This window comes from Gallinula chloropus (genome assembly GCF_964237585.1).
Source record: "Gallinula chloropus genome assembly, chromosome: Z".
NCBI lineage: Eukaryota > Metazoa > Chordata > Aves > Gruiformes > Rallidae > Gallinula > Gallinula chloropus.
In genome coordinates, this window is record NC_140089.1 from 19563888 (window position 1) to 19578363 (window position 14476).

The window sequence follows — 14476 nt, forward strand, 5'->3', positions numbered from 1 at the left end:
TTTTAAGATCTGGTCACACTCCTGACTGGTTTTCACTGTTTCTGTACTGTAGTGTAATAAATTAGGTAGTTTTCTTTCCTTTACTCTGTGTTGAGTCTGTTTTGCCCATGTCATTCAATGACAGGATGATCTCTCCCTGTTCTTATTTTGATTCTTGAGCCTCCTAATATATATTTTCTTCCCTGTCCAAGTAAGAAGGAGAGTAATAGACTGACTTTGGTGGGTGTCTGGTCTCCAGCCAGGGCTAAACCACCACACTTCACTATCAAGTATTTTGTACCACCACCACGAAATTAACTTAAGTGTTCTGCACTTTTACTAAATTTGTTGGTGAAGCTTAGAAAAAAATAAGGCAAGACAAAAACAACGCAAAAAGGTGGTAACTGGCTTTCCTGCAGTAATGGACCTTCCTGATTACTTCTGGGAGGAAAACAGTATTAAGAAGTCATGTAGAACAGTTTCAAGCTATACCACCGTAAGGCCCCAAATTTAAGCAACCATAGGAACGCTATGAACTGTGGAAACAGGGTTTGAGCACCTGGGAAGAATATAGGATGTTGTCAGGGCCTGTAGGGACGCGACTAGGAAGGCTAAAGCCTGCTTGGAAACAAAGCTAGCAAGAGACATAAAGGATAATAAAAAGGGTTTTTTCAGATATGTGAATAGTAAGAGGATGACCAGGGATAATGTGGGTCCCTTCCTGAATGAGGAGGGTGTCCTGGTAACGGGGGATGCTGAGAAGGTGGAGATACTGAATGCTGCCTTTGCTTTGGTCTTCACTTCAAAGGCCCCTTGGGACCCACAGACACTGGATGAAAGTAGGAGTGATTGGGAAATGAAGAATTTCCCTCTAGTTGAGGTAGGGGAAGTCCAGGAGCAGCTCAAAGGGATTAATGCACACAAATCCATGGGCCCGGATGGGATGCATCCACGTGTGCTGAGGGAGCTGGTGGAGGTGATTGCTGAGCCGCTCTCTATCATCTTCAACAGGTCTTGGAGAACAGGAGAAGTGCCTGGAGACTGGAGGATAGCCAATGTCAGTCCAGTCTTTAAAAAGGGCAAGAAGAAGAATCCCAGCTATAGGCCAGTCAGCCTCACTTCTGTCCCTGGAAAGGTGATGGAACAGCTTGTTCTGGATGCCATCTCCAAGCAATTGGAAGAGAAGAAGGTCATGAGGAGTAGTCAGCATGGATTCACCAAGAGGAGATCGTGCCTGACCCCTCTCATAGCCTTCTATGATCTCATCACCGGCTGGGTAGATGGAGGGAAAGCAGTGGATGTCATCTACCTTGACTTCAGCAAGGCCTTTGATACTGTCTCCCATGACATCCTGATAGCAAAGCTGAGAGAGCATGGAATAGATGAGTGGACAGTGAGGTGGGTTGAGAATTGGCTGTCGGACCCAGCTCAGAGAGTGGTGATCAGTGGAGCAGAGTCTGACTGGAGGCCTGTGACTAGTGGTGTTCCCCAGGGCTCAGTGTTGGGTCCAGCCCCGTTTAATATCTTCACTGACAACCTTGATGAGGGAATAGCATCCACCCTCAGCAAGTACACCGATGATACACAGCTGGAAGGAGTGGCTGACATGCAGGAACACTGCACTGCCATCCAGAGAGACCTGGACAGGCTGGAGAGCTGGGCAGGGAAAAACCAGATGAGGTTCAACAAAAGCAAGTGTAGAGTCTTACACCTGGGAAGGAGTAACTGGTTGTATCAGGACAGGCTGGGAGATGACCTGCTGGAGAAGAGCTCTGTGGAGAAGAACCTGGGGGTCCTGGTTGATGACAGGTTGGCTATGAGCCAGCAGTGGGCCCTGGTGGCTAAGAGAGCCAATGGGATCCTGGGGTGCATCAGGAGGAGTGTGGCCATCAGGTCGAAGGAGGTGATCCTCCCCCTCTACTCTGCCCTGGTCAGGCCCCACCTGGACTATTGTGTCCAGTTCTGGGTTCCCTGGTATAAAAAAGACAGGGATCTCCTGGAGAGAGTCCAGAGAAGGGCTACAAAGATGATTAAGGGCCTGGAACATCTCTCCTATGAGGAAAGGCTGAGTGAGCTGGGACTGTTCAGCGTAGTGTAAAGAAGACTACGGGGGGACCTAATCAATGTTTATAAATATCTTAAGTATGGGATGCTGGGGGAAATGTCCAGTCCCTTTTCAGTGGTCTGTGGAGACAGGACAAGGGGCAATGGCTGCAAGTTGGAGCACAGGAAGTTCCATACCAACATGTGGAAGAACTTTTACACAGTGAGGGTGACAGAGCCCTGGGACAGGCTGCCCAGGGAGGTGGTGGAGTCTCCTTCTCTGGAGATATTCAAGACCCATCTGGACGCCCATCTGAGTGATGTGTCCTAGGGAGCTGCTTTGGCAGGGGGGTTGGACCCGCTGATCTCTCGAGGTCTCTTCCAACCCCTACAATTCTGTGATCCTGTGATTATATCAAATCCAGTGCTCAAGGTACTGCTGTTTTTGAGCAGGATAGAATTCTTACAGGTTGTACAAGCGCATCTGGATCAGTAAGACAGAAGACTTGGGCTTTTAAAGTTATGTCCCAGGAAAGGGCAAGTAGGAGGATTCAGTGAACTACAGTCCAATCTGCTTCATCTCAGTGCCTGGGAAATTGATGGAACTAATCCTGGAAACCACTCCCAAACACATGAAAAGTAAGAAGGTGACTTGAGACTAGTCAGTATGGATTCACAATGGGGAAGTCATGCTTAACCAGCTTGGTAACTTTTTACAGTGACATGATTTGCTTGATAGATGGAGAGCAGCAGCATCTACTTTGACTTCAATGAGGCTTCTATCACTATCTCCCCTAACATCTTCATAGAGAAGCCAGTGAAGTATGGGCTGGACGAGCAGACAAGAAGTTGCACTGCAAACTGATTGGCCAGGCTCAGAGCTTGGTGATCAGCCGCACAAAGTCTAGTTGGAGGCCAGTACCCCATTGGTCAATACTATGTCCAGTCCTGTTCAAAATCTTCATTAATGTCTGGATGATGGGGTAGGGTGCACCCTCAGCAAATTTACAGATGATGCAGAACTGGGAGAAGTGACTGATACGCAGGAAGATCATGGTGCCAACCAGAGGGATCTTGACAGGCTTGTGAAATGGGCTGAGAGGAACCTCATGAAGTTCAACAAGGGGAAATGCAAGGTCCTGCACCTGGCGGGGAACCAGCCCAGGCAGCAGTATGTGCTGGGGCCACAGAGCTGGAAAGCAGCTTTGCAGGAAGGGAACATGAGCCAGCCATGTACCCTCACAGTAAAGAAAGGTAACAGTATCCTGGGCTGCATCAGGAGAAGAGTTGCCAGCAGGCTGAGAAAGATGATCCTTCACCCCCACCTGGCTGTTGAGGCCACACCTGGGGTACTGTACTGGAGCACCCAGAACTGGTCACGAGACGCGTACATATTGGCCAGAGCACAGCAAAGGGCTATCAAAGGGGAAGGGACAAAAACATTTCTCCTATGATGAGAGGCTGAAAAGAGCAGAAACAACTCAGCCTGGAGAAAGAAAAGGCTTACTGGGTGTGGGAAATGCCATTAATGTATCTAAACACCTGAGGGGAAGGTGTAAAGACAGGTGGAGCTGGGCTCTTTCCAGTGGTACCCCATGACAGGGCAAGAGGCACTGGGCATAAAATTAAATGCAAGAGGTTCCTTCTGAATATTAGGAAACACTTATTGTAAGGACAACCCAGCACTCATACAGGTTTCCCAGAGACACTGTGGAGTTTCCATTTTTGGCAATATTCAAAAATTGTATGGACAGGGCAACCCTAGGGCATCCCTTACTTGATCTGGGAGGGTGTGATGGTGGACTGGATGGCCTCTGGAGGTCCCTTCCAACCTCAACCATTCTGTGATATTCTGCCATTACAAAAGCCAAGAAGACCACCAGGTAAGGCCCTTGTTAGCACAAAGACTCTGGAATATGATTTCAAAGGCAGTTGTGGAAGTGACTTTAAGCAGAGTGTCAGAGACAGATGGGAACCAGAAGGTAATTTTAGAAAACAACACAAGTATATTGATTTGAGCTGCTTTGTATCAGTTAAGATTGAGCAAAAAGTAGCTTATTAACATAAGGCAGGACTGTTAAATGTAAATGGCACTATCTGCCTCATATCAGACATACATAAAAAGCATCCCTTCCACCAAGGAACCAGAACACTGCAGTGTTGCATGATCTGCTACTGGAAAGAAAAAGTGAAGAGATTCAGCATACATCTTAGACAACAAGCTCATTTTATGTTAGTCTACCTACCACTTCTCAATTGTGAGTACAAATAGCACTGCTCACAATTCCTTTTAATAGTGCACATTCATGGTGCACTGCACCCCAGAAGGTAATACTGAGAAATTCAGATGGCTAAGCTTTGTTTTCTTGCTTCTCACTCTCACCTTCAAAATACCTTCTAAAAAGGAAAATAGCCTTGAGACAAATTTTGTTAAAACCTCTTATATGACCTAAGGATGCCATCTAGTGACTTTCACAGCTTGTAGCAGGTAACAACTAGTACAGCCAGAGCCTGAATTTCAAATCTAAGTGCTGTATGAAAAAAACTGGACAAATACACAAAGCTTTTTAATTTTTTTTAACTCTTTGAAGAGGGACCTTTACCTTTTTATAGTATCCTTAATACTTCCTATGGCATCTGTAGATAGATATTCCTCTTGTTCTCCCTTGCTGTGGCAGTTAGGTGAATTTGTAGAGAAACAGAATGCCTCTGACTTTGTGCTTTTTGGATTTATGTCTAGGTTGTCAATCTTAGCCAAATTCTCCACACACAATACTTCCATGTCACCCTTAGATTTGAGGAAAAAAACCCACAAACAATATTAGCACAAAATATATCATCTGTAAAATAAAGCATGCGAGCTGTGATCGAGATACCAAGCCAAGACAAAACTTTGCTTAAGAACATCGAAGTAGTATATGGCAGCTATCACTGTCTATTATTCCTTTAGAGACCCTATTTATCTAAAACAGCTATTATAATCAACATAGTCTTCCAAGAGCAGCCACCAAGGAGTGCAGAAGAAACCCAGCAAGAGAACCATGGTATGCAGCTAACTATTCGTGTATCACGAAGATGACCGGAATGTTGAAGTTTTAAGTCATTAGATTTGTGAAGTCTATATATTATCAATGTGTCATTAACAGAATTTTAGGAGACCTCATTAATAGGGTGCAAATATTAAAGAACGTCATTCTCACTGGTCTAAAATGACTTTATGCATTTAAACCAGCTTACTCTGAGAACTTAAAATCAGCTGGTGCAGAACCAAGAAGAAAATGGTTAGAAATACCTGAGCAGGATACTCACTTTTGGTGAAAGAAGCTCCTCAGGTTCTTCTACCACACGAAGATTCTCTCCCTTATTTGCTTCCTCCTCAACTGGAGCAGCAAGTTTTTGCTCTGCTGGATATTCTTTTTCAATATATGCTCTTTCAAGGTTTGGTCCAGTTCTCTGAGAGCTATTTCTGAATCGTCCTGGTTTCAGAGCACTCAGACTGCCTTCTTGGGAAGTGGATTTCTCAGCGCTAGTGAATTTAAAGCAAATAAAACAAAAACCCATAACCACCACCAACAAATAGCAAGACTTCTTTATCAAGGAATTTTTAACATCAATAGAAAAGTTGTGTTGCTAACCATACCAATATTAAGGTATCTGTAGTCTAATACATGCTTAAGATCTTACTTTAACAAGAGAAGCAATTAAATAGAAGAGCACACTAGCCTCAATGAAAGACAGATCTCTGACACTGCAGTCTGTTACATGTATGAATGTTGAATGTGCAAATACAAACCAAATAAAAGCTCTTTTTGACAAAGCTTGTCTATGAGCTCATACAGACCCAGCATGTACCAGATAATCAATGAGAAGTAGATCAGCTCAAGTAAAAATGTGCTCTGAAAACATGGGAAGAAGCTGCCTGTAGACACTGAAAGTTAGATATTTGGGAAAGACAGGTAACAAGGAACAACACTGACACTTGTGAAGATGTATCGCTATGCACCACATGAAAGCTTTTCATACACAACCTTGCTAAGCTCTAACCTCACCTGCTTTGTTCACACAGCATGTTTCCAGAAATACAGGGTACCCGAAGCGCCTCTTGCTGCTCCTGTTCCTCATTGCTCAATGCATCTGCTTGACACAATACAGCTTCATTTTCTCTCTTCAATTTGCAATAAAAAAGCATGAAGAAAAAGAGAATCAATCAAGGTTTTAAAACAGAAGTGTAATTTCTATTTTAAAAAATCATCTCTGTGCTATTATCTGAATGAAGAAAAAAATCACATCCTATTTTTAAGAGTAATTTGCTTGAGTACATAATTCAATTTGTAGACAAGCAGGAACAGTAGTCTTTTTAGTCCCTTTTAGCCTAAAATTAGGTTCTTAAATATTATACGCACCCAGGCATTATGGGGAATGCTTTTCTATTCAGTACTCAATCAACTCTCCATTACTGCAATACTATGGAAACAAAATACTTGGACAAATGGAAAAAACCTTTGCAAACTAGACTCTGCAGAGCACAGCACAGACACACCCAAGCCACTAGAACATAACCTCAGATTCCGAAGACTTTATTAGTTTTACTTCTATATTTGCCACACCAGTTCCACAAAGAAGCCACTTAGACACATCCCTCAGCACTGTCACAGGTCTGTGACAGCTTCATTAGTACAGAGGAGCTTTGAGCCTGCTGTAATTCTACAGGTTTGCACAGCACAGAGCATATGCACGTGCGTGGTCCACAGGTCTAGAACAGGCAAAGCTGAACTGCCAAGCAACGATTTCAGCTCGGCGTGAGAAGACACGGTGGCACTGAGATAGCAGATGCAGAACACTTGTTATCTTCTCTGGCAACACAGGACATGAGTATCCAAACTAGCTCTACACAGGTTCAAGAAGAAAACCAGCTATAAATACTCCAAAAATTAGTCAGTCTTAGAACACTCAGCTCTGTTTGAGATCTAGGCAAAACAATTCATGCCCACATTCATGACATGATTAATGTAGACAAGTGACAGGCACTGTACTGGTGAAGCCAGTCGAAGCGTACCAAATCAGTAAGACCTTATTTTTTATGGAAAAATAGCTATCCTCTGCCTTGCCTCGATACTCTATACTACATATCACAACACAGACTTGATTCACCCAAATAGGAAAGATAAAATGAACAAAAAAGCCTATTTTTAATGTATTGTAATACAAACCACATCTTTATTCTACAGTTTATCATATATGTGCATAATCTTTTTTACTATTATGCAACTGTATCAAAATCAGATCCTCATTTTTTGTAAGACAATAACTGTACAAGTTGTAGACCTCACTGACTTCCTATCTGTATGTCATGGTTTCACCCCGGCTGAGAGCCGAGATCCACGCAGCTGCCTGCTCCTTAAAGGAAAAGAGCAGGTTAAAGGGAAGAGGGAAGGGGGGTGAGAGGCAAGGGAAGGGAAAAGGAAGGGGCAAATAACCCCAAAACCAAGAAATTAAGAGGCCTGTGGGTTGGGATAAGGATAGTTTACTAAGATAACAGAAAGATACAATATAACAATGCTGACAGGACTTTAGAGCAAAATATATGAAGCTGTTGATACACAATGCAGTTTCTCACTGAACCCACAGCTCAGGACGTGCCACCCAGAGCCGTCCCAGAACCCGACCGTCCCCCAAGAACCGCGCGTCCCGGAGCCGCCCCCGGCCTTCCTCCCGTCAGCCCCCAATATCCTGGGCAGGACGTAACTGGCATGGAATACTCTCTTTGGCCAGTTGGGTCACCTGTCCTGGCTTTGCCCCTCCTTTCTCATGAAGAGCTGAGAAAGTCCTTGACCCTCTGACAGCAACTAAAAACATCAGGGTGTTACCAGCACTACTCCCATTTTACTCTCAAACACAGCATTCCATCCGCTGCTACAAATGAAATTAACTCCATCCTGACCAAAACCAGGACACTGTGATATCTGAACATACCAAGATTTTGGGGATATTTTTCATCTAGCATGTTCCACCAGCTTCAGGGAATGCAACTGAAATGTTCATAAAACAGAACTTGGAACCATACTTCTGAAGGCAGTATGCTTATTCATATTAGACCTACCGTGACAGTATTCGCAGACTCATCTTTTTGCAATATCAACTGCTTGACTTCAGGCTTTTTCTCCTTCTCATTTTTTGATATTTTTAATTCCTTCTTTCCAACAGCTCTTTCCAAGTTTGGCTTGTACCTCTGGAATCTACTCCGCACTAACTGGACAGGTCGAAGAGGTGTTTGTTTACTTTCTTCTTCAGTGGTAGTTTTGCTATCAATGCTAAGTTAGAGACAAAAAAGAAATCCAAATCATAATAAAAGGCATACAATTAACAAACCCATGTTCAATATATTTATGTATAAAAGCAGCTTTTGTAGAAGAAACCATGTAAACTACTCTGTCCCGGTGAGGACTCATCTGGAGTACTGTGTCCAATACTGGGCTCCTCAATTCAAGAGAGAAGGGTAATATTGGAGAGAGTCGAAGGGCTATGAACATGGTTAAGGGACTAGAACATCTCTCTTATGAGGCAAGGATGAGGGACTTAGGTCTGTTCAGCCTGTAGAAGGCTGAGAGAGAATCTGATCAATGTGTATATACCTGAAGGGTGGCTGTCAAGAAGCTGAGGCCAATATCTTTCACTAGTACCAAGTGATGGGATGAAGGGCAATGGACATAAACTGGAACATAGAAGTTCCACATAAATCTGGAGGAGGAACTCCTTTACAGTGAGGGAGCACTGGAACAGGCTGCCAGAAAGATTGTGATGTCTCTATCTCTGAAGGCTTTCAAAACCTGCCTGGATGTTGTCCATGTGTGATATGCCCTAGGTAAACCTGCCTGGCAGGAGTGCTGGACTACATGATCTCTAGAGGTCCCTTTCAACCCTGATCATTCTGTGAGTGTGTGAAAAGCAAATTTCTGCTGAGTGTAAGTTACAGGTACAAAATTCTATGACAGCAAGAATTTCAAAGCACTGGTCTCTTAACTACACTGCAATAGAATTAACTAAGTCACTGGTATTATTAATTTACTGTCTGCATATTACTACAAAACCAAAGTGATTTGCACATGGTTTGTTTCTCCAATAAACAAATTGGTATTCCTCTGCTTACATTAAATGAATTCTGTGTTTCAGATGAAAAAACAGTTGTAAAATGAATGCTCATTAATTTAATGCTTAAGTGACAGGGATTTTAGTATAACTAGTGACATTAAGTAGGAAAACTGAGATTTTGTTTAGTATTTTCATTAAATTTTCTTTGCCAGTTAGCAACCCATTGACATCAGGATTTCCTTTTAAAATGTATTTCATTGTTACAGCCAAGAAACAAAAGTAGCTAAGCCCTTACCCTGCATTAGTAGTTGAGGTGTCATCTTGGTTAATTTCAGGTAGACAAAACTGGAGTTCACCATCCTCTGGTCTTGAAAGTATCTTTGGAGATGCACAAGTTGGCCTTTCAGAAACCACCTGAGTGCCACATGACTTGTCTTTTCCTAAGGGTTCCAATGGTTGCAAAACTTCGTGCTTTCCTGCCTTCTAAAAAATGTAAACATAAAACCCAGAAGAAGTCATAACACTAAATCAAAAGAAGACATTTTGATGTTCGTGACCTTAAATACTAAACTATCTCTGAAATGTTTTTTGAAAAACCTCTTTGTAAGCCCTTACTAATAATTTTCTAGTCTTTCTGGGACTAACAGACAGTCCTGGGTTCAGCTAGGATAGAGTTAATTTTCTTCCTAGTAACCACTGTAATGCCGTGTTTGTTTAGAAGACAGTTTCTTTTAAACAAAATAGCTTGAAATCTAGATTTCTTGTTTGCCTTTTTCTACTAGTACTTTTCTTTCCTCACTGTCAACTCTACAAGGCCACCTCAGGTCAGAAAGACATAGGTGCATAACATGAGATACAGAATGGATGTAACCGTTTTCTTTTCATATACAACCAAGTGGGAAGTACAAAAATTTTTGTGTAGAAAATGTCAACTTTTTAAAAAATTGTTTCAAAGAAGACTAACTTTGTATTTTTTAAATAATTCACAAACCCAAGTGCTCAAGAAAAGCCTTACATCTGTATCAGGAACGATGCTACATTCACTGTCACACTGTGTCAAGCTTTCTTCCCTGGAGGCATCTTTCTGGGGTACACCTTTATTATTTAGATCCAGCACTTCCTTTCTACTAGTTGTCATTCTTAAGTTTGGCTTTGGTCTCTGGAATCGACTCCTCAGCAGCCGAGCTGATGATACAACAGATTTTTTCTCCTCCTCCTTCTGAGGACCAGACTCCCTAGACAAAGAAAAGAACCACTGAAGACATGGGACAACAGTGGTTCTCCAAGGCATGCATGACATACTTGTATGTAGCTGTATTCAATAGAGTAGCCAAATATAAAACCCATTAGTTTCTTGGACCAATAATAAAATTAGAAATACTGTGAAAATTATCCAATAAAAGCAGATCAAACATCATCAAAAAACTATGTATCTTATGAACAGGTGAGCAAAGGTAAGTTTAAAAAAAGGATCCCATTTCAGAACAACTGCAACTTCCAGTCATGCTTTGACAGAAATAAAAACATTTTACAAGCACTTTTCTTTGTCTAATCATGTCTAAAACTGCTCAGTAGATGCACAGCACAGTGATTGCTTTTTTAGAGGACACTCCGATAGGAAGCCAAGGCCTATACTCAAAGATTTACATAAACACACAAGGATGCACTGCTAGGACCAACAGAAAAAAGATAACCACAGCAGTTGAACATACGAAACATGTAATTATTTGAAAGCTGGACTCAGAGTAAAACGATCAAATTAAGGTAAAACAGTATAGATATTTGCTGTTTTCAAGCTTTTGGGGGTTTGTTTAAGTCTAGTATTGTCTTGACCAAAATTCTCATTATGGATATAAAACTTGTTTTTAATACTGGAGTGGAATGTGTAAGTGTAGAATACCTGGAGATACTGACACTTTTGAACTAACTCTTCCCTCCATTTAAAATCTAACCTTACCCTGTATTGAAATCTGAATCCTGTTTTAAGACATCTGACAATCCCTTTTCGCTTTCACGGCTTTCTACTTCTGCTGACTTTTCTTGAGAACACTGCCTTCTCTGTGTTGACTTCATCTCAGCATCTGTAGAAACATCCTCTTCTAACATCACATTACACGGCTGAGCATCTTCATGAACCGCCACATCCTGAAAGGAATAGAAGTTTCACTCTATTATGATGAAAGATTTGCTTGACATCTCTTTTAGAGGAACAGAAGGAAAAGAGAATGTTTTAGTATCTTTTACAGAAACACTCAAAAAAAAAATCTTATTTCCGGTGTGTCCAACTAATACGAGCAAATACTTTAAAATAAGACGTTAATTATCTGTATACTTTCTACCTGAAGTGGCCTCTTTTTCAAGAGAACTTTTTTGTCTCCACTTTTCAACAAAGCAAGACATAATCCATCTAATCATGGATAACAGAGCCCAAATGCAAGCATGAGGAAATATTATGACAATCTAGTTTATTCTGAAAGAACACATGAATCATGCAGAGGTTATGCTTACAAATGGTGTGGTTATATTCCCACATCCTTGTTACTAAAAACTTCTACTCAGGACCCAGCAAAACAGTGTGCCTAAGCAACCGGTCAAGAAACTTACATTTTTGAGGCATGGACCACTGTTTTCATCCTTACGGTGTATCACACCTTCTTCTACTTCTTCACCTTTGGTCTTCCTCTCTTCGTGATCTTTTTCATCTGTTGCGTCTTTCTTCCTTGCAACAGTCCTCCCGAGATTTGGTTTTGGTCTCTGCACTCTGCCTCTCTTTAGAGGTGTTGGTTTCAGCACAACCTGTTTCCTGTCATCTTGTAAACCAGCTGTTTCACTAGACCTGGAAAAAAACATACGATCCATATGGACATACCACATCTGAAAGTGGGAGGAGTCTTGGAGAAGTGATTTTCTTTTCTTTATTTTCAATAGTTATTAAAACACACTTATCTAAAACGGAGCTATGTGTTACTAACTTCATGACATTATACAGGTAGAAGTGTATCTACTAGAGACTGGAAAAGTACCTGACAAGTTTAAACTTATGTTTGCCCTGTTCTTTTTCTTTTCCCTCTGGAGACAGGATACCATACTAGACAGACCTTTTTCTGACCCATAATGGCTCTTCTTGTATTCCTATCTGGCATGTGGACCTAATTTAATAAAGGGTTAAAAATCACATTCAGAAAAATACATATGTAACTCCACAATTACTAATGTAAAAATATCAGGTGTTTATTATTACAACTGTTGGATGCTTCTATTCCTTTTTACCCTAAGCATCAACCAGTTCACCTCCCTACCCTTTACATGACACCACCCTCTTCAACTATCTCCCTTTAAAAACAAAAGTTTGGGGCGATGGGGGAGGAGTTGTTTGCTGGTTGTGGGGTTGTTGCTTGTTTTTTGTTTCTTTGGGGTTTGGGATTTTTTGTGGGGGAGACAAGACAGGAGAATTGCTGGCTATTTTGGCTGTTTGTTGTTTTGTTCCCCCTCCTTTTTTTTTTTTCCTTCAATTTCTCATGTAAAACATTCTTCCTTCTGCACTACAGCTGCCATTTCTCTGAAGAGAAATACAGGAAACTTCTTAATTAACATATGCATTAACTTGCCCACATGTTGGAATTTTTTCTCATAATATCAGACATGTAACACTTAACTACACTTCTATAACATACATTTATTTATTTTTTTTAAATACCTAACCACTGAAACTGATACATTTTAGTACTAAAGCTAGTGGATAAGGCTGGTTTTAGTTTCCAAGGGAATAACTTTTCGGGTTTTCTAAATTCATCATGATTGCTATTTCATTTAAAATCACTGCTTTAAACAAAAAAATATTTAATCTACTTCTTTCATGCATTAAAAAGAGGTTCCTATTCTTCCTTCAATTTCTGCTCATTGCAGAAGTTCCTTCAGAAACATCTATAATTATCACACTATGTAATATTACCTGAGGCAAGATGGATGGTAAATTGCTGGAGAGCAGCAGCAAGTCTTATTTTTCACATACTTACTGAGACACTGTCTCCAGGATTTGATCACCTTTTTCTGCAGCTTCTTCATTGGTATCAGAGCTATTATTTTGGTCAGTATTCTGAATAGAAATAGAACATCAAGACATTAACTCCCTTACATTTATAAAATAAAGCATTACTTAACAAACTAGGTAACAAAACAAATGGATTGGTTATGACAACACAGACAATTACAGGGTACTTTTCACATACACAAATAGGTGAAGTAAAAATCTAGATCAAACAACTAAACCTGTACTTGCTGCAGGACATGAAAGATTATTGTCATCTATCTATTGTTTGTATGACAAGCTTGCAGTTTAGCTGAGGCTTCTAAGCAGTACCTCAGTCACTGCAGGATAAGCGACTGATTCCTGGTCATACTCAGGGGGGAAAAGAAAAAAGAAAAAGATAACAATGCTCCTGCATCCAGCAGCTTTTTAGCCAACACATTCTCTCCAGTTACATTACTCTATTTAATACCTGTTCAGTTTCCCCCTTAGGCTGTGGAAGGGACATTTTATCATTTCCTGCATCTTTTTCAGGCTCTTCTTTCATTGCAGATGCTCTTGTAACATTAGGCTTAAATCTCTGTCGACATCCTCTAACTACTGCCTTTGAAATTTTTTCAGGTTCTCTGCACAAAGGATCAACAATAACAGTTACTCCATAATATCCAAGTCTCTGTAATATTGAATGACTTGCACAGTGTTCTCTACTGGAATGGGGTTGTCTTCAGAAAGATTTGCACAAATTAATGCTAGTTTCTTCACACAAGAACCAAACTTTATTTAGCTCTACAGTATATGGAAACCCAATTGATCTACCTATTAAAAAGATCAAAATTTATCACACAAGGGAAGAATCTAACTAGACTGCAAGTGTCAAAGCAGAGCCATTGCTGAGAACTGAGGGTGGTAAGAAGATGAAACTATAGTTGTCGCTTCCTTTCCTTCCCACTCCCAAATTGCAAGCGTGACAAAGCAATGCTTTCCTCAACCTCCCAGAAAAGCACAAACCTTCTACCACAGTACCACTTGATACCATCCAAGAAAATGCCAGTCAAATTTATGATTTGTAACAGCACAATTACCACTGTCTTTTTATAATGGCCCTATGTAGAACATATTAATAATTTTAGTCAGCTAACTCCAGGAGTTAGAAAAGCAATCTCAAAACTTACTCAGATTTAGTATCTGAAGCCACGTGCTCCACTTCTGTAGCTTCATTTCTGTTTCTTCTACCATCTTCCCCAGAGCACTAGAATTAAGCAATGAATAGTAGTTCTGAACAAGAGCAGTTCTCAGAATACTACTTCTTAGACTGTATCTGGTCCACATTATCAGTAT

General features: G+C 41.0%; 1 protein-coding gene across 1 annotated transcript in view; it reads right to left on the minus strand.

The window, feature by feature from the left end:
- The window catches only part of BDP1 (BDP1 general transcription factor IIIB subunit), a gene marked incomplete at both ends in the record, with an annotated part of 59159 nt that overhangs the window by 21424 nt on the left and 23259 nt on the right, over positions 1-14476 (minus strand). Inside the window, 11 exons of the mRNA XM_084278378.1 lie at positions 4626-4810; positions 5332-5548; positions 6072-6187; positions 8123-8333; positions 9407-9594; positions 10127-10346; positions 11069-11256; positions 11716-11947; positions 13128-13207; positions 13611-13764; positions 14311-14387. Of these exons, the coding sequence (XP_084134504.1) occupies positions 4626-4810; positions 5332-5548; positions 6072-6187; positions 8123-8333; positions 9407-9594; positions 10127-10346; positions 11069-11256; positions 11716-11947; positions 13128-13207; positions 13611-13764; positions 14311-14387 (1868 nt within the window). The remainder of the gene's footprint in view (positions 1-4625; positions 4811-5331; positions 5549-6071; positions 6188-8122; positions 8334-9406; positions 9595-10126; positions 10347-11068; positions 11257-11715; positions 11948-13127; positions 13208-13610; positions 13765-14310; positions 14388-14476) is intronic.